Here is a 25,733-nt window from a genome sequence, read left to right as displayed (position 1 = left end):
TTAATCGCTGCGTTTCGCCCTCAATCAGGCCGCATCGCTGGAAAACTGTTGTCTCTTTCTCCTTCTCTTTCTTCTTCTTCTCTCCTTCGTCTCGGAGGCCTCGAGTCAAGTCGCTCCCAATTACAAGAGGGGGGGGGGCTTCCTTCCTTGTTGACTGCACTCGTCAATCGCACGCATCGTCATGCAACACCAAACTCTATTGGTACATGGGGCTCCAGCTCTCGTCCGCGGCGCCCCGGGGCGGTGTGTGTGTGTGTGTGGGTGTGGGTCAGTCTATAGCCACACATTCTGCGCGGGCTCCTCGTCGTCGTAGAGCCGCGAGGCCATGCTCACGCTCTTGGACGCGCCGAAGTTGTGCGCCGAGCCCGGTTGCGGCGCCAGGCTCATGGACGTGCCCCGCGTGACGATGGGGCCCGATCCGGGCGGCCGCGAGCTCATGCGGCGCAGGTTGTTGCGCGTGTTGTCTCCGAAGTTGATGGTCGTGTGGCGATCTGCCAGCAGCAGCAACAAGTTAGCCAACACATAACCGGTTAGAGAGTGGGTGTTGCAGGTTAGAGTTAGATGTCTCTAACTGATTGACGCACCTGTGCGGCGCCCGAGGCTGCCGGAGCTGAGTTGCCGCAGCTTGGCCTTCTCCTGGTCCAACTGGTTGAGCTTCATGAGCACGTCTCTCCTCTGGGCGAGCAGCTGCGCGAGGTCGATGTCGCTCTCGCGCCCGCCCTCGGACATCATGGAGATGGAGCTGCGCGGGATGGGGATGGCGCTCGGGTTGTCCAGCGCGTTGGCCGCCGTCTTGGCGATGGTGGGGCGCGCGATGCGCTTGTACTCCTTCATGGAGGCCACCTCTCCGTCCTCCTTGACGTCGTGCTGCTTCATGCAGTTGATGCAGAAGCCCAGCTTGAACGGGTTGGGCTGGAAGTCTGTGCACAGGTTCTCCTCGTCCGGGTCGTCCACGGGCTCGCCCCAGCGCGCGTGGATCACCGACGGCGAGTTGATGGGGCTGCCCAGGATGCAGTCGGCGTCGAAGGGCTGCAGCTCGATGGGGTCCCCCGCCAGGTACCCGGGGTCCTCGTACGAGTGGTAGATGGGCTCCTCCTCGGGCGTGCCCAGCGGCCTCCGCACGGCCTCCGTGTGGCTGCGGTGCACGCGCGAGCGGTTGAGCGGGTTGGACTCGTCTAGAGAGGGCGGGCGCGGCGGCCGAGCGGAGCGGCGCGGCGCGTGGAAGCGCTCGGATAGAGATTGCCGTCTGTCGTGTAGTTAGGGGGATAGCGTTAAGGTTAGAGGTGGCGCTGTGAGAGTGTGGGGGGGGGGATAGAGGATAAGGTACGCACTTCTTGCGACGACGGCGCGCCGCCTTCTCCGCGGCTTTGCTGGCTGGGGGGGACGGGGCTTCGAGCAGCGTGTCCAGGTCCACGCTCTCCACGTTAGGCGCAGACCAGCGGCCCCGCTCCGGTTCGCGGGTGTTGCGTGTGTTGCGTCTGGTTAGAGGGGAAAGAGTTTAGACACTCGGCTTTAGGTGGTGTTAAAGCGACAGGGGAGGAGGGGGGCGCACCTTTGCAGGACGACGCCGTGGTCGCTCAGGACGACTTGTGACTGCGAAAGGGAAGAGGAGGGGGGAATGGTTAGCACTAGCCTAAACGCCGCTCCCCTCGCGCCATGCACGCGCACGCACCTCGCTGTTCCGCGTACAGGAGTTGCCCATGGTCTGCTGTGTGTCTGCTGCGGCCTCTGGACTCGCGCGCGAGCCCTTTACTGCGGCGCCGCGAGGGATAGAGCACCTTCGCCGCCGGAGTCGTCGGTCTGGGAATGGCCCCTTCTTCTAGGCGAAAAAAACTCGCTCGTGAGCCCACGCCCTTTACTCACGAACCACTTGGCCCCAGTATGCCCCAAATCGGGCCTAGAATCCTGGCCTTTCTTCCCGCCCGCCGAAAGAGGCAGTGCACGAGTATCCTCCGATAGAAATAGGTTTGAAATGCCAAATGTGGGGTGAGAAGGTGCGCTGCCCCTCTCGGACTCAAAAAGGATGCATTGAACGCGCATTGCTCCAGAGCAGCAAGCTCCGTGGGTGTCGCTGCTGGCGAAGAGACCAAATCGAGCCATGGGACGACTCGAACTTGTTGAACTATTGACGGACTTGGTTGTTGAGCGACGTGAGCCGACGTATGTGGCTTAGTTTTTTTTATAACTCGTTGCGGTGGAGCAAAGTAGCTGTGACGAACGACCCACGGCAGTGTGTTGACATCGATGGCGCCTTGTTCAACGCTGACTGACAGCCAGCGATCAAAAAATAGTTTTCAGCCAGTATGGCACCGCATTTGTATATCGACACGGTGAGTTTAGGCGGCGACGAACCCAGAATCATGTAGGCAAGGCTGGTCCCCATTGTCCAATTGCACTGCAGCTGGAGCACCTTTGTCACAGCGCTGCGGTAACGACAATGAAAAAATGGCGATTCACACTTTTGCGATTTGTCCGACATCGGCAGCATTGCACATGCTGCTGTTGCAACTACATAGTGCCTTTTGTGGAGGCCGAATAGTTAGTCTAACCGAAGCTTTTTGTAATGAATAACACAGCCTAATAGACTGCATTTTGGCAAGGACTTACCAAAAGTGCAGGTGGACAGCCCTCTTCTACTGAGGGGAAATTCCATTTTCCGAAATGGAGATAATAATATTAGCTAAGCTATCCGCATAAATCGATATGCTGGCTTGTGCTTTTGGCCGCTCAAAAGTGTTGCGAACTTGAGGAGTGACATCAGTCTCACAATATATCTATTTTCTCCGAAATCCAAGATGCATTTGTAATTTTACTTATTCTACATTATCAGAATGCTCCTGCTAAGTTTTTAAACTCGGGTTCTTTTCCACGCTGTACAAGTGATCTTCACTTTTTAATTTTAAAAATTTCTGAGGTGCGAAATTTGATGCGCGATTTTCTCGAAACTCCAAATGATCGTTTTGTTTGACGCGGTCTTTGTTTGAACTTCCGATATCATCTTTAATAATACAGGAGTAAAAACGGAAACTATGATGAATTTTCTATAGATGCATTTAAAGGACTGTGTATGGGGTCTAGTTCAGATTCCGTGCACAGCTTCTGCTTCTATGGAAGGAACACACTGCGATTGCGGTTCATGCAGCATGGAGACTACGGGATGATATCTACTTTCGGGAAACCCAAGCAGAGTCACCCAGTTCAAATCGTCCTTCCGAAGTCACTGCAAGTTTATCTATCGCCACGCAGCGGAGTTGGAAGTCGATTGAACGGTATTGGTCGAAGCGCTTAGCCGCTTAGGATATGGCCTGCCGACCGACAGAATTACAGAACAAACTCTATCTCCAGCGATCCATCACATTTGGATACCACGTCCGTAGCCAGTTGGATCACTTTACGAGTTGTGTCTAATCTAGTTAATCAATTTTGATTCATCTTCGTCCTGCCATTTTACATGTATAGATATTGTATTATAGCTATGGTCTCTTTTTCAATCAGTCAGACTTTTTGATTTATAAGTTCTATAATTATTAATAGTAGCTAACAGTGCCAGTCCAAACTATGCTAGCCCAGCACAATAAATAGTCTACACAGACTACATGTATTACGAGAGTATACACCGACTGCCTGCTTCATCGCAACGTAGCTAAAATATAAACGGCGTTTATTGCCCTTGGCCTTTGAACGCGTCCCTCACGCCGGCGCGCCTTATCACCACCAAGACGTCCCTCGACGCCCCTCCAAAGCAGCCCAAAGCGATACAGACATACCGGGCATAGTTACTCACGCCGTTTCGCAGCGACAGTAGAGTATGTATCGCTCACCCCATCGAAAAGGGATCGAGCGCTTAGCAACACCCGCAGCAGCAGGCCCCGGCTGGGTGTAAACCCTCGTTTACGCTTGCCTCAATGAGGCCGGGCTCGCCTCGTTGAAGTCCAAGGGGGTCCTCCGCGGATCTGGTGCTCCATCCAACGTTGCAGTGGCTCTGCACGGATTTATGAGACTGGTACACTGGTACAGTGTATTTACCGCATTTCTAAAGTTTCTAAACGAAAGGGCAAAAAAATCTGCGAGTCTCACTCAAAGTGAGACGCACAGCCAGGGCGTACCTGCGACTTGTGCAGCGTCGTCCTCCGTCGTCTCGGTGGTGCTGCGAGCCGACGGAAAGTGCCAGACGTCGCCCACGCGCTGCGGCCGCGCCGAGTAGGGCAGCGGCTCGTCCACCGTGGCGCGCGAGCCGTGCACCTGGTAGTGCACTTGGTGGCGCTCCTTCCAGCGGCCGAACGCGCGGTTGTGGATCATCTGGAAGTGGTGGTCCCGCATCTCGTCGTTGGAGACCATGAGCGTGCGGCCGCCGAGCTTCACGGCCGCGTACAGCCAGTACCAGTCGTCGTTGTTGCCCTGCTGGCAGTTGAACATCTTGTGATCCGCGCGCCACTGCGCGAGCTGCGCGCGGTGCTCGGGCGGCACCTGCTCGTCCGAGGTGCGGCGCTCGTGCAGCACGACCAGCACCTTCTTGCCCTGCGCCTCGTAGTGCTGCACCATGAGCTCGATCTGCTTGTAGTTGAAGCCGCCGCTGCGGGACACACAAAGGCAGACAGACAGATACAGTGCAAGTGAGTGGCCCCGTCGAGGTCACAGTAGTTCAGGCCAGGCAGCTAGTCAGCGCCCCGCAAAGCTCGAGGATGGGATGTTACAAATGGAGACTTTACGCACCCCTCGAAGTTCTGGTTGCAGTAGCCCACGTTGGCGGCGTCGATGACCACGTCGAAGGGGCCAAACTCCTCCAGCCACTGCTTGAACTCGTCCCATTGCGCCTTGCGCTTCTCGTCCGTGCGCACAAGCTTCTCAATCTAGGCGGCAGAAATGATTAACCGGTCAGATCTCAGTTCGGAATTCGGTGACTTCAATACGGCGGCCCACTCGCCGGCGTTGACATAAACCACCACGGCAATCACCTTGGCCAGCAGCTCCGATGTCAGCTCCGGTGACAGCTCCAGCGACTGCAGCTGGTCGCCCGTGACGGAGCACACACCCTCCTTGCTCACGGTGCCCTCGGTGATCTTCCACTTGCGGCCGTCTACCTGCGCCGCCTCACTGCAGCATCCGCACAATATCAGACCCAAGTGTTCGTTAAACGAGTTTGCCACTGGCGCTCCAAACAGCGAAAAGTTCAGCGCTACCGTACCTGCTGAACCACTCCTTGAGCACGTCCCACGTGGTCAAACTGGGCTGCCAAACGTCGTCAATGAACCTGTCCAAGAAGGCGTAGAAGCGCTGGGCGTCGCCGGCCTTGACGCACGCGCGCAGCAGTGCCACGTAGTCGGCCTCCGTCGGCTCCAGCTCGTTTTTGAGAAACTTGTCGTGCACCCAGATGCACTTGTCCAGGTGGCCGGCGTCGCTGTGCGCCTGCAGCAGCGGGCCGAACGTGCGCAGCTTGGGCTCTACCTTGGCCTCCTCCATCTCGGCGATGAGCGTCTCGCACGCCTCAAAGTCCTGCGCCTTGCTGCAGATCTTGACCATGGCGCTGTAGATCGGCTCAGGCACCTGTTGCTGCTGGTGCTTCTTCTTGCCCTTCTGCTGCTGCTGCTTGGCATTATCACAGGCCTCCTTCATGTCCTGGTACACGGCGTAAGCCCCGGACTTGAAGGCCGCCAGATCCTCCATCCTGCTGCACACGTTGATGACCACGTTGTAGATGTACGGGGCCACGTTCACGCCCTCGCTCTTCATCTGCTCGTACACTTGGAGCGCGCGCGCGGCGTCGTTGTCATGGGCGCAATTCTGCACCTGGATGCGGTATTGGTACTCGAGCTTCTCCGCAGACGACTGTCAATGGATGATGCAGCAGAGCAAATGGGTCAGCGCATTTGTTGCCACTCGGTTAGAGAAAATGGGTCTTTTCGCCTGCCAACGCACCTGCCTGCGCTCTCGGCGGCGCTCGGTTTTCGTCAATTTGCGCGCTGTCGTTGCAAATAGAATTGCGTCAGAGTGGAAGAAGACATGCGGATAGAGGTCGTGCCAATGGGTCGCACCTGGCTCGGCACCCTCCGCCGCCGGCGCGGCGCGCTTGCTTCCGGCGAGGCTGGCCATTCCTTTCGATCAAAGTGTAGCTGAAATGTCGCGATTGGTGGCCAGTCAAAATATTGGCGCTGTCCGATTTCGGATGGTGACTTGGATCGAGTATGGTGATCACCGAAACCTGTCACAAGTGGTGGTGCGAACAAATATTGGGGCAGATGGACCAATGGTAAGCGAGGAACGATAAGGAGTCTGGACCTCTTGACTTCAACGCCGAGGCGAAACATGTTCATCAGCGCTTAATTGTTGCAGTGCTTCAGCGCTTCCGTGGTGCTCAGAATGGCTCCGTCAGCTCGGTTCGAAATGCTTAACTGCTCGCTGCGGCGCCAAGTACACCGATGCCTCAGTTCTTGAGCCATCTGTGCAACCACGCACGACAAGACAATCGGCCTCTACCGGTACACCGGAACGGGGCGGTTTCGAGTGGCGCGCTTCGTGCAATGCAGCATTGCCGAATTCCACTGCAGTTCTCGTTGCTTGTTGCCTGAGGCAGTAGCGTCACGAAGCACGGGGATACAGTAGCAGTGCCTCGGCCCGGCACATCTGGCATCAGCCACACTGCGACGACACTTCGACGCGGCGCTCGACCGCGCAGGATGGTGAGCGGCTTGACTTGTCGACGGCGAGAACAAGCGCTGCAAGCGATGTCATGGTGCATGCAAGCATTGACCACCTCGCTTGCTTGCAACGATTTTAGAGTACACGGAGCACCGTGTGGTGGCCGTGCGTGTCTTCCCAGGGACATCACGTGATGTGGGGCTACCCAAACGTACGTTCCATTATGTACGCCGAACCTCTACGTTCGCGAGCGCTGGTCAACTAACTACGCGTACAGCGAGTGCGGCGTCGAGGCAAGTGCCTACATCACACTGCATGCTGCGGAAGCCAACTCGTAGTGAAGTACATGTATCGTCAGAAAGACCGGAATGCTACGTTGCACCTGCGAAACTGAAGCATGCGAAATGGCTACAACAGCGTTGGTTATCTTCCGACCGTTTCAACTGAGCCGCAGCACTGAGTTCCGTTGCCAACTGCACATGCTTGCTGGATGGAAATGCGTTCGTGGCCCCAAGCAGGATAGCCTCACCTGAACGCCTAGACAGTTTTGCACACCGCCGCCTTCGAGAAGTCCGGCAAATAGTTACTGGGCAATTGGTTTCACATCTCAGCAGCCCACATCTGGCCAGCGTGGGCAGCAGAGACCATGTGCTGAAGCGCGAAACTGGCCAACGCCCAGTTAAAGCCACCCCAGATGTGTCGACGCTGTACTCTGCCCCGCCTCGCTACGCCATTTCGCAACGCGCCAGCTCCGCCGCAAGCTACGGTAGACCATACAGCAGCCGAGCGTCGGTAGCAGGATGACAGGGCTCGACTGTCCGATGCAGACCAAGGCCCTGCACCTCTTTTGGTGAGTGTGCCATCCTTCAGCCCCTTTAGGACGTCTACAGTATACTGATAATCGACTCTTGTCTGCAGGCACAAGGCCGAGCTTCGGTTGGTGGAGCAACAGGCACCCGAGGCGCCCGTGTTCGCCGTGTCACGCCCCACGCTCTTTGGAGGGCGCGAGGAGTTCCTCTTGCAGTACCCGGCGCGGTTGGAGCCTCCGACGGAGCGGGACATCGCCCGCCACCGATTCACTGTTCGACACGGCAAGAAGCGGCGCAGTTTCCAGGCACCCGACGCCGCCACGTTCGAGGCGTGGCTGTCAGCGCTGGAACAGGCTCTGGAGCCCAAGGCGGAGCCTGACCACTCCCCCACCCCAAGCAGCACGAGCAGCAACGCCACGACTGCAGTCAGCAGCCAGGGCAAAATGAGCACCTCCGGGAGCACCACGAGCAGTCGAGGCAAAATGGACACCGCCGGCTGCAACATGAGCAGCCAACGTAGCAATGTGAGCAGCCAGCGCAGCAACGTCTCAGCCACCAGGGCCCCTCCGCTGCGGCTCACGCTGGAATGGCCATGCTTCACTCGGGACCCAAACAATTTCAAACTCATTTGGCTGCACCGTCCAGCGTGGGCCGTTCCCAGTCCCGCCAAAGCTGACAAAGAGGCTGACGTCGGAGAGCAGGACGCGAGTACGGCGGAGTTTGAAGAGGAGGGTGGAGATGGTGTAACGGATGGGATCGAGTTTGGAGAAGAAGCGCTTCAAGGGGTCTCCGAGACCGATGAGGAGGAGGAAAGGGACAACGACGTGCTGAGCGTGTTCACTGACGAAGAAGCTCCGGAAGAAGGTTCCCACGAATTTGTGGACGTCGAGACAGATACTGTGAGTGCAGAGGAAGAGTTTGATTATTGTGACCTGGAGACCATCACCGATGATGAGGGCTCGATGCCAACTACCGCCATTGCAACGAGTCCCGTGAACGCGTCCAAGTTTGAGGAGCTGGTCGATATGGTGCCACGTAAAGCTGACGGCTCCAAAAATGTGGAGAGTACAGCGATTCCCGAAGGTGTTGCGGTTGCCAAGGCCGAGAGCCCGAGGCTTGTGGGAACTGCTAGTGCCGACAGCCATGGAGTTGTGGAAGCAGTGCTCGAGACCTTGGTGGATGCGGTGGTAAAGCATTCCAGTATTGACGAAGCTGCCTGCGTCGGTCCTGACGCAGGGGTGGAACCACCAGAGGGTGAAGAAGCAGCCAAGGCTCTGGTTCCTGCTGTAAGCAGGCCCAGGATTGACGGTGTTGAAGCTTTCGATGAGCTCACGGCTAACGAGGGCGAGGTCAATGATGCTGAGGCCAGCGAGAGAACAGCCCCTGAGTCACTGGTGGCCGAAGTGAGTTCTCCAGAGAACAGCAAAGAGGGCATATTTGCGGTTGAAGGTGTAGTATCTCCCGCTACACCTCGCAGCTCCAAGAAGCGGTCGGTTGTAAAGAGCTCTAAGCGTAGCGCTAGTATCGCCTCCAAGTTCAAGTGGGTTCCGCTCGACCCCACCAATTCCAGTCTCATTTGGGTACAGGGCTCTGCCGATGCCGATACAAAGTCTGCCCCTCGAAGCAATCCACGACGTAAAACGTCTCGGAAGTGGAGTCCTGTTGATCCAAGCAACTCCAGGCTCATTTGGGTCCAACGCGTCGAGGCAGCGGCTCGAGTGGAGTCGCGATACAAGGCGACGTCGAGCTCTCGAAAGTGGGTCCCTCTTGAGCCGGACAACTCCAAGTACATTTGGATCCGGCGGCAGCCGTCCTCAGGTGCTTCAAGCGTGGGTCGTCACGCGAAGCAGCAGCAGCGCCGGAACTGATGTGCGATGTCCAATGTCGTCAAGTAAACTCTGTAACACTGTCAGGAAATGCCAACCAAGTCTACCCCTTTAGTATTTCCCAGTATTTCAGCGCAGCTACTCTAATCGTCTATACTGCGCAATTAAAAGTTGTTTAGCGCTGGCTGGTTTGCCATTTGCTGGGCTCGTACACCGGCACATCGGCCTTCGGCAGCGCCGGCTTGCTCAGAATCATATCCGCCACCTTCTCGGCCATCATGATCACGGGCGCGTTCGTGTTGCCACTCACGATGTTGGGCATGATGGACGCGTCCACGATGCGGAGGCCTTCTAGGCCATGGACGCGAGTCTGCGGGTCCACGACCGAGTTGTCGTCCACGCCCATGCGAGCCGTGCACGACACGTGGAACTCTGGTCCAGAATACTTGCGCAGCCACGCGTCGATCTCCTCATCCGACTGGACGCTGTCGCGTGGAGAGATGCCGCCGCCGTTGAACTCGTGGAACGCGTTCTGAGCGAAGATTTCGCGCGTGAGCTTCACGCCCTCGCGGAGGGTGAGTCTTCTGTCTTCGTCCGCCAAGTACTTCGGGTCGATGAGAGGGTGGTCGCGCGGGTTGGCGCTGCGCAGCTTGAGGGTGCCATTGTTTGATCCTCGCAAAAGTGCAATGTGTCCGCTCATGGCGTGGCCGATGTCTTCACGCATCTGGCAGCGCTCGTCCACTGCACAAGGGCTGAAGACGATCTGAAGGTCTGGTTGCTCCTTGCCCGGGGCCCTGCAAAGCAGCAAACAAACATTAAGCTTAGCGAATGAGTTGTATCACGTGAAATGTAAGACGCAAGGGCTGACGTTCGGATGAATCCGCCCACTTCACAGTGCGGAGTCGCGCCAGGTCCGGTCTTGGCCGTCAGCCACTCGTAGCCGATCTTAAGCACTTTGCCCGGGTACCGCTTGGACGCGTTGTAGAGAGTAATGGGCTGCTTGCAGGCGAACTGCAGGTGCACTCCAACGTGGTCCTCCATGTTGTTACCGACTGCCGGCAGGTGGTGCACCAGAGGCACACCCACCTCCTTCAAGTGATCCGCATCGCCCACGCCCGACAGCATCAGCAACTGCGGCGTGTTGATGGCTCCGCCCGACAGAATGACCTCCTTCCCGGACAGAATCTTGGTCACGGCCTTCGTCTTGTTGTCCTCAGTCTCGATGCCAACGACGTTCTTACCCTCGAAGATGAGCTTGTTCACGAGCGTATCCGTCACGACAGTCAAGTTCTCGCGATCCATCACGGGGTGCAGGAACGCACTAGAAGCGCTGCATCGCTTGCCTTTGTGGATGGTCAAGTCGTGCCAGCCCACGCCTTCCTGCTGGTAGCCGTTCATGTTGTCGGTGAGCGGGTATCCCGCCTGCACTCCAGCGTCCAGGAACGCCTGAAAGAGCGGCTGATCCTTCTGCGTGTTCCTCACAACGTGGAGAGGACCGTCACCGCCGCGATACTCGTCCTCGCCGAGCTGATGGTTCTGCGATCTCTTGAAGTATGGCAAACAGTCCGCGTAGCTCCAGCCTTCCGCGCCGTTCGCCTCCCAGTCGTTGTAGTCCTTGGCATGGCCTCGATTGTAGAGCATGGCGTTAACAGACGACGAGCCACCGAGCACGCGACCACGTGGGAATCCGACGCGTCGGTTGTTGAGGAACTCCTGCGGCTCCGTGAAGTAGTTCCAGTTGTACCGGTCGTCCGCCAGGTTGATGGGGACGGCCGCCGGCATCTCGATCAGCACCGAGTCCCATCGGTTGCGGTCGCTGGGCCCCACCTCCACCAGCAGCACCTTGTTGCTCGGATCGGCGCTCAGGCGGTTGGCGAGCACACAACCGGCAGATCCGGCTCCGATGATTATGAAGTCGAACTCGGTCGATGTCACGGAGGACGTGAGTCCACACGTTGCAGTGGCCTTGACAACGGTGGCGTGACGACCATGGCCGAAACGCAGCGCGTGGCGGAGCATCGTGGCGAGCGCGAGGAAACGGAGAATGACACGTCAGCCCGAGGCGGTGGCCTGGGCGAGGGCCACGAACTGTCGATTCGGTGGTATCTGTGCCTCGTCGATTGGTAAAGCGGCCAGACGCTGGACGAGAACGAGAACCGCCTGATGACGCTCGAACAGAGAACACACCAGAAAGACGTTGCGTGGATCGTTGGCTCGCGAAGCCGTGATCAAGTGGCGGCGCAGCGCAGCGCGAGATCTGGCGATGGCGGTTGCCATGCTACACAACGTTATGCCATGCTACGCTGGACCGGAATGGTGCACACTGCTGTGGGAGGTGTCCACATCATTCCGGTGGGCCAGTACGGTATCACGTCAGTTGGACATGCAACATGGCATGAGGAAATAGGCAGCTCTTCATCGGTGTTAGCGTTCAATGTCAGTCTGCTCCTTACCGCTGGCTGGTTTGCCAGTTGCTCGGCTCGTACACTGGCACATCAGCCTTCGGCAGCGCCGGCTTGCCCAGAATCATGTCCGCCGCCTTCTCGGCCATCATGATCACGGGCGCGTTCGTGTTGCCCCACATCATTACTGTAGTCGTACATATCGGGCGGAATATCTTGAAGCCGTCTGCATCTCATTCGCGCATCCCCGCGGTATTAACTAGAGGCGAAGCTTTGGTCTGGGAGGACAGTGTAGACTTCCTTTGTGTGCAAACGTGGGGTAGGCAAGAATAGTGTAAATTGGTGGCAAGTTTTCAAACCCTGGTGTAGCGCCTTCCTGACAAAAAATGGCGAAGTTGCCATGCAAAAGACACGAAAGAAGTTAAAGGCGCGCTCGGCCGGGGGCAAAGCCCGTTGACGTCATGCATTCCAGCTATACAATTTTACACAAGAAGGATTCATGGGGTTCAGTCAATTTAGAGCGGGGCCAAAACGAGCGAACAGACGCAGGAAAAAGAGCAATCCGTTAGCTGTTATTTCAATGATTTTGAGTAAATGTTAGCTTATAAGGAGAAAATGCAGCTATCCTAGTTATGGTTTTCCAAATATTGTGCTTTGCAATGATTTTGGCAATATGAGGCGAGATTTGCTGTATTTAAGCGACCACCTGCTAGATTTACGATAAATCGAGGTGCATAAATGGGTGGAGGCCTAGAATTACGCTAAAAGCGCCACAATTTCCCTTTTGAAAGTGCAATTGTGGCTGTGCAGCTGCAATTCTGTCGGGTTTTATCCCAGGCACCTACACACATGGCAATTATGCATAAGAGGGTGGATGTGCTGGGGATCATGGACGGTGGTGTACTGGGCCAATGCATGGTTGCTGACAGGCCCTCCCAAGTCGATATATAAATGAGGAGGTGGATTTATGCATAATTTTAGCAGGTCGTGTATCTTCTTTCACACATATTTAGGAGCAGGCTTTGCCATATTTAGCGTCTAAAATGGTCGGCAAAATAACTGCAAAGCACAATAAATTTCATAAAGTCAAGAACTGCTCACCACAGTGTGTGGTGCACACTACGGATACAATCGACATTCTGGGAACAACCAGCCACGAAATGTACAAACTTTGTGATGTTACGGTAGCCATAATCTGTGGACTATGGACTCAGGCGACATTTGTTGTCAAGACTGATGTGACGACGCCTCGCCAAGCGACCGTGTGACGCGAACGCGTCATCAGTGAGGTCGGCGTGACCTTCACTGTGTTGTACCGCAATCATTCAGGTGATTACGGGACGATGATTACGTCACGGTGATTACGCCATGATTGTGGGTACAGGATTGTGGGTACAAGATGGGCATCGACGTGGCGTTCTCTGATTGGATAAGGTAACTGTGTATCCAGTAGAGAATCCAGTAGGGTGTACCCAGTAAGAGGTATCCAGTAGCAGGCTTAGAGGTAGCACGCGGTTGCGAACTAAGGACCTGAATCGAATCACTTTGCATTTTGCCAACTACTGCTCAAGTGTTCTTCCTTTTGGTTATGAGCCCAAGCCCCGTCTTCCCTGACCAAGACCCCGACTACGCCTTCGCCATGGACGCCGCCCCGACCGCGACCGCCCGCATCAACAAGTTCGACGGAACCAACTTCCACACATGGAAGTTCAAGATGCAGATGGTGCTGGAGGAGCGCGAACTGTGGGAAGTGACGAGTGGGGAAGTGAAGCTCGAGCAGTGCACGACCGCGGCGGACCAAGCGACGTTTCGCAAGAAGTCGCGCAAGGCGCTGGCGATCGTCTGTCTCGCGTTGGAGGACTCGCAGCTGCCGCTGGTGCGGTCGGCGAAGGACGCGCATGATGCATGGTCAAGACTCGAGGGACACTTCGAGAAGAAGAGCCTGGCGAACAAGCTCTTTCTTCGTCGACGGTTCTTCACGACAACGATGGACGAAGGTGATGATGTGCTGGAGCACATTAACAAGCTCAAGACGCTGGCGGAACAGCTCGACGCGGTCGGCGCTCCGGTCAGCGAGGACGACTTGGTGATCACGCTTCTTGCCAGTCTGAGCGAGTCGTACCAGTTCCTCATCACGGCGTTGGAATCGCGTTCCGACACGCTGACGTGGGAGCTCGTGACGTCTCGGCTCCTGCACGAGGACATGAAGCGCAAGGAACAAGGTGGCGGTGCTGACGGAACCGCGCACGCTCAAGGTCAAGCGTTCATGACAAGCGACAACGGGAAGCGCAAGGGACGGCAGGCGCAAGCGCAGAGGACGAGCGCCTGTCACTACTGCGGCGAGCACGGACATTGGATCGCCAAGTGTCCGGTGCGGATCCGCGAGAACGGGGAGCGGCAGAGGCCGCAACGAGCGAACGTCGCGCAGGTCGAAGATGACTCTGGCGACTTCCTCTTCTCGGTTGGTGGCGACACGGGTGCCTCCAAGCTGAGCGGCATGTGGCTGGTCGACTCGGGTGCGACGCAGCACATGACGTACTCGAAGGAGTACATGAAGAACTACAAGAAGATCTCTCCGGTGGACGTGCATCTGGCGGACGACGGCGTGGTTCAGGCGGTGGGGAGCGGCGACATCGTGATGTCGATGCAGACACCGCGCGGCATGAAGAAGGGTGTGCTCACGGGTGTGTGGCACATCCCGAAGCTGTCGCGCAACCTGTTCTCCGTCGGCCGCTTCACCAAGGACGTCGGGCCAGTGACCTTCGAGAGCGACGGGTGCTTCGCGGAAACGAAGGGTCTCAAGTGGAAGCTCGGCGCTCGCGAAGGCAAAGGACTGTTCAAGCTCTGCATGACGCCGAGGACGCCTGCTGACGAGGCCAATGCGGCAAGCTCGAAGAATCGCCAAGGGGACACCACGTCGTACCTCTGGCACCTTCGACTTGGTCACATCGGCCATGGTGGTCTCGACGCCATCGTCAAGAAGGGCTACGGCACTGGCATCCCAATGACGTCGGTGAAGCAGTGGGAGGTGTGCGACGGGTGCGCACTCGGCAAGCAAACGCGAGTAAGCTTCATGAAGTCGTCGCCGAACCGTGCGAAGCAAGTGCTGGAGGTGGTCCACAGCGATGTGTGCGGTCCGATGCAGACGGCGACGTTCGGAGGCAAGCGCTACTTCGTCACGTTCATCGACGACAAGTCGCACTTCTGCGTGGTGTACCTGCTACGGAACAAGTCGGAGGTGGCTGCCAAGTTCGCTGCGTTCGTCGCGTTGGCTGAGACGCAGACCGGCAAGCGAGTGAAGGTGCTTCGGAGCGACAACGGCGGCGAGTACACTTCGGGTGCGATGGCCAAGTTGTGTGCGGATCGCGGCATCGAGCAGAAGTTCACGCCACCATACACGCCTCAGCTCAACGGAGTGGCCGAGCGAATGAATCGGACGCTGGTGGAGTGTGCGCGCTGCATGCTGGAGCACGCCGGGTTGTCGAAGGAGTACTGGGGAGAAGCGGTGATGACGGCCACGTTCCTCCGCAACCGGTGTCCGACGCGCGCCATCAGTCACGACAAGTCGCCGCACCACGTTTGGACCGGCAAGAAGCCTTTGCTGGCCAACCTCAAGGTGTTCGGGTGCCACGCGTACGTGCACGTGCCGAAGGAGAAGCGGTCGAAGTTCGACGCTCGGTCGGTGCGCTGTCGTTTCCTCGGGTACTCGGAGCACGAGAAGGCGTATCGGTTTGAGGAGATCGAGAGCGGTCGCGTGTTGGTGAGCCGCGACGCGCAGTTCATGGAGGATGTCTTCGACGGTGGGAGACGCGACTACGCTTCGAAGGAGGTGTTGGTGGGTCTTCCGACAGATGATGATGAAGACACCACGGATGAAGAGACTCAGTCCGGATCAGACGAGAACAGAGAAGAAGCTGCGCGGAATCAAGACTTTGTACCCGGCAGCAAGCGACACCCGCGCACGCAGTCGCTCGAGGAAGCCGTGGAGGTTCCGAGTGCCAAGCGGTATGCGGTGCCGAGACGACAGCAGCCGCTGGACGAGATGTCTGCCGCAGCACAAGAGAAGGAAGACTTCGAGGCTGCGTACGTCGTGGATTCAGTGGGAGAGATGCCGACAACGTTCAAGTCGGCGATGGAATCCAGCGACGCAGACAAGTGGAAAGAGGCGTGCGACTCGGAGGTGGAGTCGCTCCGCAAGAACGAGACGTGGACCCTGGTGCCACTGCCGAAGGGACGCAAGGCGATCGGCTGCAGATGGGTGTTCCGCGTGAAGGAGAACCAGTCTGGAGAGATCGAGCGGTTCAAGGCGCGACTGGTGGCGAAGGGGTTCTCGCAGAAGTACGGCATCGACTACGACGAGACGTTCGCGCCGGTGGCCAAGTTCACGTCGATTCGGGTGTTGCTGAGTCTGGCGGCCAAGTACAAGCTCACAGTGCACCAGATGGATGTGAAGACCGCGTTCCTCAACGGCTTGTTGGACGAGGACATCTACATGGCGCAGCCGGACGGATATGTGGACGGAGATCGACCCGACTACGTGTGCCGGCTCAAGCGTTCGCTGTACGGCCTGAAGCAGTCGCCGCGGATGTGGAACAAGACGATCGACGAGTTCATGTTGAAGCTGGGGTTCAAGAAGTGCGAGTCCGACCACTGCATCTACTTGAAGCGGGACAATCACGACATGATGTTCGTGGCACTGTACGTGGACGATCTGGTCCTCGCCAGCAGCAGCGACGGGATGCTGAAGGACACGAAGCAGGCGCTGAAGGACACGAAGCAGGCGCTGAGTGACCGGTTCGAGATGACCGACATGGGCCAGCTCAAGTACTTTCTCGGTATGGAGATCGAGCAAGATGTGGCGACTGGGAAGGTGTCGGTGCGGCAGACCAAGTTCGCGAAGGACATTCTCGAGAAGTTCAAGATGGATGAGAGCAACCCTGTGAAGACACCGCAGGATCCGGGTCTGAAGCTGACCAAGGCCATGTGCGAGGGAGGCTGCAAGCACGACGAGACCATGGCGAATGTTCCGTACCGGAACGCCGTGGGCTGCCTCATGTATCTCATGGTGGGGACTCGTCCGGACCTCGCAGCGGCAGTGGGAGTGCTGAGCCAGTTCGCAGCGGATCCATGTCCGACACACTGGCAGGCGCTCAAGAGGGTCTTCCGCTACATCCGAGGCACGAAGACGCACGGCCTCGTGTTTCAAGCGAGCAGCGAGGACGGACTGCAAGGCTACTCGGACGCGGACTGGGCCGGCGACATCGAGTCTCGACGGAGTACGAGCGGCAACGCGTTCATGATGAACGGCGGATGCATCAGCTGGCGAAGCAAGAAGCAGCGCACGGTGGCGCTCTCGTCGACGGAAGCCGAGTACATGGCGCTGTTGGAGGCCACGCAGGAGGCGGTGTGGCTCAAGGTGTTTCTGTGCGAGCTGGGCGAGATGGCGAGCGATGAAGCGGTGAAGATCTACGAGGACAACCAAGGCTCCATCGCGTTGGCCAAGAACCCGGAGTTCCACAAGCGCACCAAGCACATCGACATTCGCTACCACTTCGTGCGCGAGAAGGTGGAAGACGGTCAAGTGGTGTTGCAGTATGTTTCGACACTCGACATGCTGGCGGACATCATGACGAAGCCGATCGCGGCGCCGCAGTTCGACGCGCTCAGGACGAAGCTGGGCATCGTGGTCGCTGACGAGTCGAGTGGGAGTGTTGTCAAGACTGATGTGACGACGCCTCGCCAAGCGACCGTGTGACGCGAACGCGTCATCAGTGAGGTCGGCGTGACCTTCACTGTGTTGTACCGCAATCATTCAGGTGATTACGGGACGATGATTACGTCACGGTGATTACGCCATGATTGTGGGTACAGGATTGTGGGTACAAGATGGGCATCGACGTGGCGTTCTCTGATTGGATAAGGTAACTGTGTATCCAGTAGAGAATCCAGTAGGGTGTACCCAGTAAGAGGTATCCAGTAGCAGGCTTAGAGGTAGCACGCGGTTGCGAACTAAGGACCTGAATCGAATCACTTTGCATTTTGCCAACTACTGCTCAAGTGTTCTTCCTTTTACATTTGCCAATTAAAGTTGGGGGGGGGGGGCTCCCGGCCGCTGAAATAAAATTGGTTAGGCTGTTCAGCCAGCTAAAGCTGTCCTCCCAGTATAACTTGTGCATGTGTAGTATTGTGTGTTCTGTTCAAAATTTCCGCGGGCGGTTTGTTGAACCGCCCAAGCCAAATCTCCGGCCAATCTCCGTGGCCACTAGGATTAGTTATAGGCACCCGTTTAAGTACGAATTGGTCTTGACATGCGGGCACTTGGACCATATGGTTTGGGTCCGGAGATTGAGCAAATGACTTGAGTTTTGTATTTGGCGATTGGAGCGGGTCTCCAAACCGCCGCGATTTGGAAAATTTGGCCGGAATTCACAATACTTATGCGCGACAGTGTATCATACCTGTATGCTCGAATCGGAGCTTGGAAAAGGAAATGAAGGCGCGAGCGAAATGTGAGTGAAATACACTCTGGCTCTGCCACTATTGCTGGCAGCAAGCTTGCACAGCTGTCCACGACAACAATGCTGTCGTGTCTTTGGTGCCTTCGCGTTTTCGGGTCGCAGTCTGCGACTCGCAGATCTGCTCACGCCTCGTAGGAGCCCTGGGGGGAGCCGGGCTCCCGGGCTCCTGGGCTCCTGTGTTAAATAGGTTAAGTGAAAGGAGCCCTCCAAAACTGTGAGAGCCCGTGTTAAGGGCTCCCCACCTCAGGTGTTATATAATTCTCAAATGATTGGCTATAATAAAGACTCTTCAATTTCTGTCCTAGAGGTCATAGGAACGAAAGCCGTGCCATTAAGGGCACGAAGGGGGAATCCACGAGTTTAGGATGATATAGGGGCGATGGTAGCTGCTTGGACACCTATATGGTGCTGTGGAGTCTTTGGAATTGTGATCTTCGAGCGAGAATTCTCGTGAAGAAGTTTAGTTACGATTAACCAATCAGAAAAGGATCCGAAGAGCCCGTCAAGTTTTGAATCTAAATTTGAGGAGCCCGGAAGGGGAGCCAATGAGGAGCCCGCGAGGAGGGCTCCTCGTCTTCGTACTTAATATAGGGGAGCCGGGTTCAAGCAACATTCGGGCTCGCAAATTTCATGAGAGCCCCGTTCAGATACACTCCACGACAAAAATATATGGACACCTACGTTGGTGTCCATATCTCAGCAACTACTGGGAATTTGCAGACGCTATTTAGATATGTGCTACCAATCAGACTAACGAATCGATAGGACGTGGCGCGAAACCGCGAATCGCAGCGCATCTATAGGCTCACATAGAGATAAGTGAATTTGGCACCGCGACAAATGTTATGGACAGTAAATTGTATTGGATTTTGTATGGGGGGTGAGTGATGGTCAGGGTGGACCTAGTAATGCGTTTTGTCGCCAAGCTTCTTGGCTACCTCGAAGCACCGCTTACCCATCGAGTCTAGAAGCGTTGTTATTTCCTTCATAGTGACGGAGTTCCAAGCTTTCATGACGGCGGCTGTGAGCTCGGGTACCGAATGGTACTGCTTCCCGTGGCTGTACACCTTGTCCACTAGCAAGGCCCACACGTTCTCGATTGGGTTCAAATCAGGAGAGCGTGCGGGCCATGCCAGCACCATGACGCCAATCTCTTTGAAGAAGTCCGTAGTCTCGTAGGAAGCGTGGATGGAGGCATTGTCTTGCATGAAGACGAAGTCAGTGCCGTAGTTCCGGTGGGCGAACGGCAACATGTGCTCCGACACTGTCCAGATATAGTGGTGCGACACCTGGCGACCTTCCAGCACTACAAGCTCCGACTTGCCCTCGTATCCGATTGCACCCCAAACCATGAGCGAGCCGCCGCCGTTCTGACGGCTCAGGTAACGGCGCGGAGGTCGACGCAGGTCCCTCCAATAATGCTTGTACCCGTCCGGTCCGTCTAGGTTAAAAAAATTTCATCAGAAAAAAAATTAGCTCCCAAACTTTTCCCTTCTGAGCAGCCAGCAGCATGCGCTCGGCAAACTCAAGGCGAGCTGCCATGTGCTCAGGGGTTAATGGCAACATCCTGTTCATTTTAGCAAAGGTGAGGAAGTCCACACGAGCCAGCAGACGCTGCACAGTCCGTAGACTGCACGACAGGCTGTACGTTGCCTTCAGCTCCGACGCTGTGTAGTCCCCTGTAGCTGCCGCCCTGACCATCTGGCGCGTTTGCCGCTTCGTCAACGCCTTCGGGCGCCCTTGTTTCTTCGGCTTCGCGTCGCTCTTCTCGTTCAGCAGGTTTGAGACCCCTTGGGGCGAGCGCTGCACCCGCCGTGCAATATCGCGCACCCCAAGGCCGGCCTCCGAGAGGCCCTTGATCCTCCCGCGCTCCTGCTCCGTGAAGCTTGCCCCCCTTCCCATACAATTGCTTAATGAGAGCCAGTGAGCTCTCCCTGACCATCACTCACCCCCCATACAAAATCCAATACAATTTGCTGTCCATAACATTTATCGGGGTGCCAAATTCACTTATCTCTATGTGAGCCTATAGATGCGCTGCGATTCGCGGTTTCGCGCCACGTCCTATCGATTCGTTAGTCTGATTGGTAGCACATATCTAAATAGCGTCTGCAAATTCCCAGTAGTTGCTGAGATATGAGAGAGGTTTCGCAAGTTAAACTTGTGGAAGTTAGAGCCGTTCGAAAGATTTGACAGAGAGCGGCCATAGGTTTATTCGGCCAAGTTCTAGAACGAGCTTTCGCAACTTAGACTTGTACGTCTGTAGCATTTTCAAAGATGAACTCTACTTACGTACAAGACCTTCTCGTGCTCGGCATGCTCTCAGAGGAAGAAGCGGTTTGTCTCCTCTCTGCTCGAACGTCGTCCACAAGCAACGTCCCCCGCTCCAGTTCCTACGGCGAACGCTTTAATATCAACGCGCTCAACGACTACGAAACACGGTTCTACTTTCGCTTCTGGAAGCGAGACCTATTTCGACTCTTTGAAGCGCTCCGCCTAGACAGCAGCTATAAACTCCCAAATCGAGCTGTCTTCTCCGGTTTCGAGGGCCTCTGCATTCTCTTGCGCCGCATGGCATACCCGGGACGTTATGGAGACTTAAGCCGCTTTTTCGGGCAGTCCGCCCCTATTGTCTGCATGATATTTAACTTCATGCTGGGGTTGGTGTACGACAAGTACAAATGCCTACTCACCATTGAATGTGGGCTACTTACATCGTCGCGATTGGAGGAGTACGCTGCTGCTGTGGCACAACGTGGAGCACCGGAGCCGAGATGCATTGGTTTTATCGATGGCACTGTGCGTGCTATTGCACGCCCAACGCGCAACCAAAAACAAGTTTACAACGGACACAAGAGGAAACACGCGCTAAAATACCAAGGAGTAATGGCGCCGGACGGACTATTCATCGACTTTTACGGTCGTACGGTTGGACGTCGTCACGACTCTTGGCTTTTAAGGCAGAGTGGACTGCTGAAGCGCCTTCCGCGTGTCTTACATCACGACGGGGAACTTCCGTATTGCATCTATGGGGATCCTGCCTACCCACTCAAACCAACGCTGCACGTCGGTTTCAAGGGCTCCAATCTGAGTGATACGCAAAAGGCATTCAATGCGGCTATGAGTAAAGTTCGCGTGGCAGTGGAGTGGGGGTTCGGAGGGATCATTCGCTTATGGCCGTTTCTTGATCTGAGACTGAGTCAAAGACTATATCTATCACCTGTGGGGAAACACTACTTGGTCGGTGTACTCCTGACAAACTTCCGCAACTGTACCAACCCCAACCAGATCAGCAAATTCTTTTCCATTAAGCCGCCAAGCCTCGAGGAGTATCTTAGTCTAGCTACTACGAACTAGTCTTGCTGACGACAGCCTTTAACATTTCAATAAACGCAAGTTGCTCGTCTCGCTCAAGTTCCATTCGCAGCTCTTGCAGTTCCAGGCGTCGCTCCTCCAACATAAGCCGCTTCTCCTCGTTGGCGACCTTCCTCCCTTCCAGTGCTTGAGCAACTTGGTCGCGGCGTTCGAGATAAGCAACCAGTTGCTGCTGCTGCGATCCACCTTTTCCTCCTCCTCGGCTCATCCCTTCTAAGGCTGCGTCGCGCATAGCGCTAGCTTGCTCGTCCTCCTGCTGCTGCTGGTCCTTCTGCTGCTTCTTGTCGTTCTTCAGCAGCGCCTCTATCTCGCGCATCTCCAGCAGCTCCGCCCGACATTCGTCCTTCGGCGTGTACTCTTCACACGGCCCGCTTTGTTTCTCACTCGCCTTCTGCTTTGCCTTATACGCATCTACGAGCTGGTTGCAGCGCTCGCGGCAACGGCGACCGTCGACGTCCACTTCCAAAGCTGCAGCTACATCAGCCCAAGCCTGGGTCTTCTTCCCGTAGTCTTCCCCATACGGATTTCTCGCTTGGGCTTCCTGGATCAGTTGGAAGTCAAGCTCATCCGTAACGCGGACCATCATTTTACGACGCTTCGTCGGTGGGGCCTCCTCCACGGGGTTGTTGTGCGTTTGGCTTGGCTTCTCCATAGTAAAGATTGCTGGGAGATTGTAAAATGCTTACCCGTATCTCCTCAAGTACCAACGTGTACAGCGCGTTCTAGACGTTCTAGACGAGTCGAGAACAACTTGTAGACACACGTCTCTAGAGAGGGGTAGGGAATGTATTGTCGCTAACTCCCACAAGTTGCTTTGCGAAACCTCTCTATGGACACCAACGTAGGTGTCCATACCCAAAAACCTCCGACCCTCCGACTTTCTCCGACTCGTACACAAAACATGCGGATAGGAGGGTGGTCACCTTTAACTATCACCCAGCTACGCGCTACGCGCGAACCTAAACCCCCTAAAGGCTCGCTGCGCTCGCTGGGCCAGAACCCTAAGCCCGCTGCGGCTCGCACGCGTCGCCTCCGCTTGCTAGGTAGAGCACTGCTGGGTCCTGGGTTTGCAGCCGCGTGCTACGCACACGGACTGTCAAACCGCAGGCGGGGGCTCGCTACGCTCGCTCCGTGCCATCCATCCCAAGGCTCCGACCAATGAGCAAACGGGACGACTAATCTATCTTGGACTGTGTATGCATAACACTTTGGGAAGGTGTAGGGTAATACTGTTATACTCCGACCGCGCTTGACTGGGGATTTGTATACCTATCATCTTAAGTGCGGTCGGAGATTTGATGATATTCTACCATATATTTTTGTCGTGGAGTGTAACATTCGGGCTCCCCGAGCCCTGGGCTTGGTGGGTTTCAAAGCCTCTTCATTTTCATCCACATGGTTTCAGGCCATGTGCTTCACGAGAGGAATTAAACAATACAAGTAGATTCAGGCCATTTGTCCAAACGTAAATCATGGAGCTCCTGTAGTAGCTTATAAGTTATAAGTAGCAATGCGAGCGAAGAGAGCCCACGCCTGCGGTTTGTCAGTCCGTGTTGCGAGGCACTCGGATGCAAACCCAGGATCCAGCTTTTAGCAAGCGGAAGCGACGTCGCAGCGGGCTTGTTAGGGTTCTGTCTAAGCGAGCGTAGCGAGCCTTTAGTATCTGTAGGGCCGCGCGCGGGCGCGTAGCAAATTGATACCTAGTTAAAATACCCGCAATCAACGTGACCTAGTCTACTTTTAAGTTAAAAAAGTAGTTTCCATGATACTCACGTCTGGACATATTGTCCGAATCTACTTATATTATTTAATTTGTCGTTCAAGATTATCTTTGAGCTGGGCTTCACAGCATGCAGTGCATATGTACGTACAGCGTCGAGATCATAATCCTAAGCCGCTATCCTGCTCTTTGCAGTACCGCCGTCACTTTTGAATTCGCCTCTCGCCGCTCAGTGGCGACTGCCCAGTCAAGACTCAAGCATGAGGCTTTACGCCGCGATTGCGACCGTGCTGCTTCTCCTCGCGTGCGTCTCCGCGACTGAGAACGACGTGACTCGCTCGCTGACTACTGGACGGAACGGCGGCACCAAGCAACGTCTACTGAGGAGCACGCACGCCGGCGAGGAGAGGGGTGCTGTTTCGACTGTGGGAAACCTGGCCGAAAAGGCGAAGTTCCGATTCTGGAAGCTGATCGGCGACCACCCCGGGGTGATCCACGAGAAGTGGTTTAAGAACATGGACGCAAAAGATATCCTCGCAAGCCCGAAACGCAAAGTCTGGTCCAGGTATGAGGAATGGTACAACAAGAAGACGTGGGACAAAATTAAAGCTGCTGCTAATACTGCTAACTAAATGGAATCAGCTTGAGGCGCGAGCACACCGGTTTCCTCTTTGTTGACTTAAATCAAGGTTGACATCGAGATACTTCCTGACCATAGTGGTGATACATTGTCGGGCAGGAGATGCGCGTGGAGCGTGCGGATTGAGTTTATCAATGGCGGTCAAAGGTGAGTTAACCAATCCTATCCCAACCTTCGCGAAGTCCTAGTTCTGTAAATAGACTTTTTAACGTTAGTTGTTTTTGGTGCCCCACTCCCTTTTAAAAAAATAGTGCCCCCCTTGTAATAATGCCCCAGGTTGGCAGTGGGGTACTGCTGCAATACCCCACGGGGCATAATTACAGTTTTTACAGTAATACTACTTGAAATAGCTGACGCAGTAGATATTACACCATACACCACCACCAACATTCCTATTCAACGCTTCAGGTTATTATCACGGCAGCGTTTTGCTGCTCGCTGGAAGCCGATACACCACGCACCGCCACTATTTTAATATAAAATATGCGTAGCTCGAACGAACGAGAGCAGAGCCGAGTGTGTCCCAAGCAAGCTTAGTGAAAGTGAGCTGACAATTGCATGTGGTGTGTGAGTTGAGCACTGCATCAGTCAGTACCTTTAGAATAGCAAGATGAACCCAGACATCGCAAGTTTGTGGCTTCGAGCTCGAGCTCTGTTGCTGTCGTGATGCATCTTGGGCTTTGCCTACCTGTCGGTAGCTATTACACTGCACCGTTCCGCTCCTTCGAAGTTCAGTTATTAATTCACTCACAAGTATCTGAAGACACGAATACGAATCCAATGCGCCTCCTTGTCATACTAGCGATCACCCAGCTCCTCCCAAGGGCCGACAGAGTTGCAGCAGCTGCAGAGACGGAAGAAATGAAGACTGCAACTGCGATCTCACTCGACAACCGTTTCATGACTCACGCTTTGCTTCCGGTCAAATTGGTTCTCTGGATAAACGGTTGGACCGAACTTATGAGGACGACGAGGAAACCGAAGAGAGAGGATTCTTCTCGGGCTTGAGCAGTATGTTCGACAAAGCGAAGTTCTGGTACTGGAAGACGAAGGGAAGGACCCCGGGGGAAATCTACCAACAGGTTTTCAAGGGCCTAGACGAAGCTACCATCCGCGCCAACCCGAACTACCACCTACAAGACCTACTATGACGGGGCAACGAAGGCTGCGGCGGCTACCTAACTGCCACATAACGTGAACCGCCAATTCGCTATTCAAATGGCTGACAGCTATTAAGCGGGGTCGTTCGTGTACGGTCTGCAGCACCACTAAATATTTGTCTGTCTTCACGTCCATGTTGCTGACGCCTTTGGTGTTTGTTGCATGAGCTACATCTGCAATTTGCATAAAATTAAAAGTTGTGAATCACAGACTTGAGTCTTCCGACTTTTAAGTGAGTGTGTACTGGCAAAATTCTTTGCTGTCTACGTCAATAGTCTGGATTCGTAGGCGACTCTAATAACAGGACTTTTTGTCAGGAGAGCCGACGTCACTACTTTCGAGATGCTCTCGTACTAGTGTATTCGTGGTTTGGACTTTTAACTCATTTTCATGTTTTCTTCTGGCAAGCTCTACCCAGCTACCAGCACTGGTACTTTTGAGTGCGTACTGACTAGAAAGAGCTCACACTTTGAATGAGTTGTTTTCAGTAATCTACTGCTTGAGATTCCAAAAGGATATTTCAGGCCCGAGCCGATTTACTTTTTTATATTTATTTTTTGCACAAAATACGCGGGTTTCTTCGATAGCGAAATATATCGTCCTTTCAACTCTGGCTAGTATAGAAGTAATGCGAGCACATACATCT

General features: G+C 55.3%; 10 protein-coding genes across 10 annotated transcripts; 3 read left to right on the top strand and 7 right to left on the bottom strand.

Moving 5' to 3' along the window:
* Window positions 1-273: 273 nt before the first annotated feature.
* On the bottom strand, window positions 274-1,785 carry PHYSODRAFT_552850 (hypothetical protein; the record flags this gene model as incomplete). Its single annotated transcript, XM_009518602.1, has 5 exons — window positions 1,673-1,785; window positions 1,553-1,593; window positions 1,332-1,478; window positions 585-1,246; window positions 274-491 (listed from the first exon to the last, which is right to left on the bottom strand). The coding sequence occupies exons 1-5, from the start codon at window positions 1,700-1,702 to the stop codon at window positions 274-276; spliced, it is 1,098 nt and encodes a 365-aa protein (XP_009516897.1). The 5' UTR covers window positions 1,703-1,785.
* Window positions 1,786-3,992: 2,207 nt separating this feature from the next.
* Window positions 3,993-6,090, bottom strand: PHYSODRAFT_252680 (hypothetical protein; the record flags this gene model as incomplete). The annotated part of the gene is made up of 7 exons (XM_009518601.1): window positions 3,993-4,000; window positions 4,107-4,573; window positions 4,714-4,850; window positions 4,911-5,094; window positions 5,186-5,826; window positions 5,917-5,960; window positions 6,033-6,090. The coding sequence occupies 7 exons, from the start codon at window positions 6,088-6,090 to the stop codon at window positions 3,993-3,995; spliced, it is 1,539 nt and encodes a 512-aa protein (XP_009516896.1).
* Window positions 6,091-7,383: 1,293 nt separating this feature from the next.
* PHYSODRAFT_344077 (hypothetical protein) lies at window positions 7,384-9,313 on the top strand (the record flags this gene model as incomplete). Its single annotated transcript, XM_009518600.1, has 2 exons — window positions 7,384-7,486; window positions 7,555-9,313. Exons 1-2 carry the CDS (start codon window positions 7,437-7,439, stop codon window positions 9,311-9,313), a joined length of 1,809 nt encoding a protein of 602 aa, XP_009516895.1. The 5' UTR covers window positions 7,384-7,436.
* Window positions 9,314-9,446: 133 nt separating this feature from the next.
* Window positions 9,447-11,290, bottom strand: PHYSODRAFT_473674 (hypothetical protein; the record flags this gene model as incomplete). The annotated part of the gene is made up of 2 exons (XM_009518599.1): window positions 9,447-10,065; window positions 10,140-11,290. 2 exons carry the CDS (start codon window positions 11,288-11,290, stop codon window positions 9,447-9,449), a joined length of 1,770 nt encoding a protein of 589 aa, XP_009516894.1.
* Window positions 11,291-11,323: 33 nt separating this feature from the next.
* PHYSODRAFT_323128 (hypothetical protein) lies at window positions 11,324-11,858 on the bottom strand (the record flags this gene model as incomplete). Its single annotated transcript, XM_009518598.1, has 2 exons — window positions 11,324-11,528; window positions 11,725-11,858. The coding sequence occupies 2 exons, from the start codon at window positions 11,856-11,858 to the stop codon at window positions 11,324-11,326; spliced, it is 339 nt and encodes a 112-aa protein (XP_009516893.1).
* Window positions 11,859-13,343: 1,485 nt separating this feature from the next.
* PHYSODRAFT_467372 (hypothetical protein) lies at window positions 13,344-13,878 on the bottom strand (the record flags this gene model as incomplete). The annotated part of the gene is made up of 3 exons (XM_009518597.1): window positions 13,344-13,365; window positions 13,472-13,540; window positions 13,625-13,878. The coding sequence occupies 3 exons, from the start codon at window positions 13,876-13,878 to the stop codon at window positions 13,344-13,346; spliced, it is 345 nt and encodes a 114-aa protein (XP_009516892.1).
* A 1,197-nt stretch (window positions 13,879-15,075) lies between these two features.
* On the bottom strand, window positions 15,076-15,456 carry PHYSODRAFT_468264 (hypothetical protein; the record flags this gene model as incomplete). Its single annotated transcript, XM_009518596.1, has 2 exons — window positions 15,076-15,196; window positions 15,233-15,456. 2 exons carry the CDS (start codon window positions 15,454-15,456, stop codon window positions 15,076-15,078), a joined length of 345 nt encoding a protein of 114 aa, XP_009516891.1.
* Window positions 15,457-20,507: 5,051 nt separating this feature from the next.
* PHYSODRAFT_471860 (hypothetical protein) lies at window positions 20,508-21,548 on the top strand (the record flags this gene model as incomplete). Its single annotated transcript, XM_009518595.1, has 1 exon — window positions 20,508-21,548. One exon carries the CDS (start codon window positions 20,508-20,510, stop codon window positions 21,546-21,548), a length of 1,041 nt encoding a protein of 346 aa, XP_009516890.1.
* Window positions 21,549-21,771: 223 nt separating this feature from the next.
* PHYSODRAFT_435001 (hypothetical protein) lies at window positions 21,772-22,185 on the bottom strand (the record flags this gene model as incomplete). The annotated part of the gene is made up of 1 exon (XM_009518594.1): window positions 21,772-22,185. A coding segment is annotated over one exon (414 nt), but the record flags the coding sequence as incomplete, so codon positions are not given.
* A 1,361-nt stretch (window positions 22,186-23,546) lies between these two features.
* On the top strand, window positions 23,547-23,918 carry PHYSODRAFT_284487 (hypothetical protein; the record flags this gene model as incomplete). The annotated part of the gene is made up of 1 exon (XM_009518593.1): window positions 23,547-23,918. One exon carries the CDS (start codon window positions 23,547-23,549, stop codon window positions 23,916-23,918), a length of 372 nt encoding a protein of 123 aa, XP_009516888.1.
* Between the last annotated feature and the right edge of the window lie 1,815 nt (window positions 23,919-25,733).

The sequence above is a fragment of the Phytophthora sojae genome (genome assembly GCF_000149755.1).
Source record: "Phytophthora sojae unplaced genomic scaffold PHYSOscaffold_1, whole genome shotgun sequence".
In the NCBI taxonomy this organism is placed as follows: domain Eukaryota; phylum Oomycota; class Peronosporomycetes; order Peronosporales; family Peronosporaceae; genus Phytophthora; species Phytophthora sojae.
This window is presented reverse-complemented; position numbering and strand designations above follow the sequence as displayed.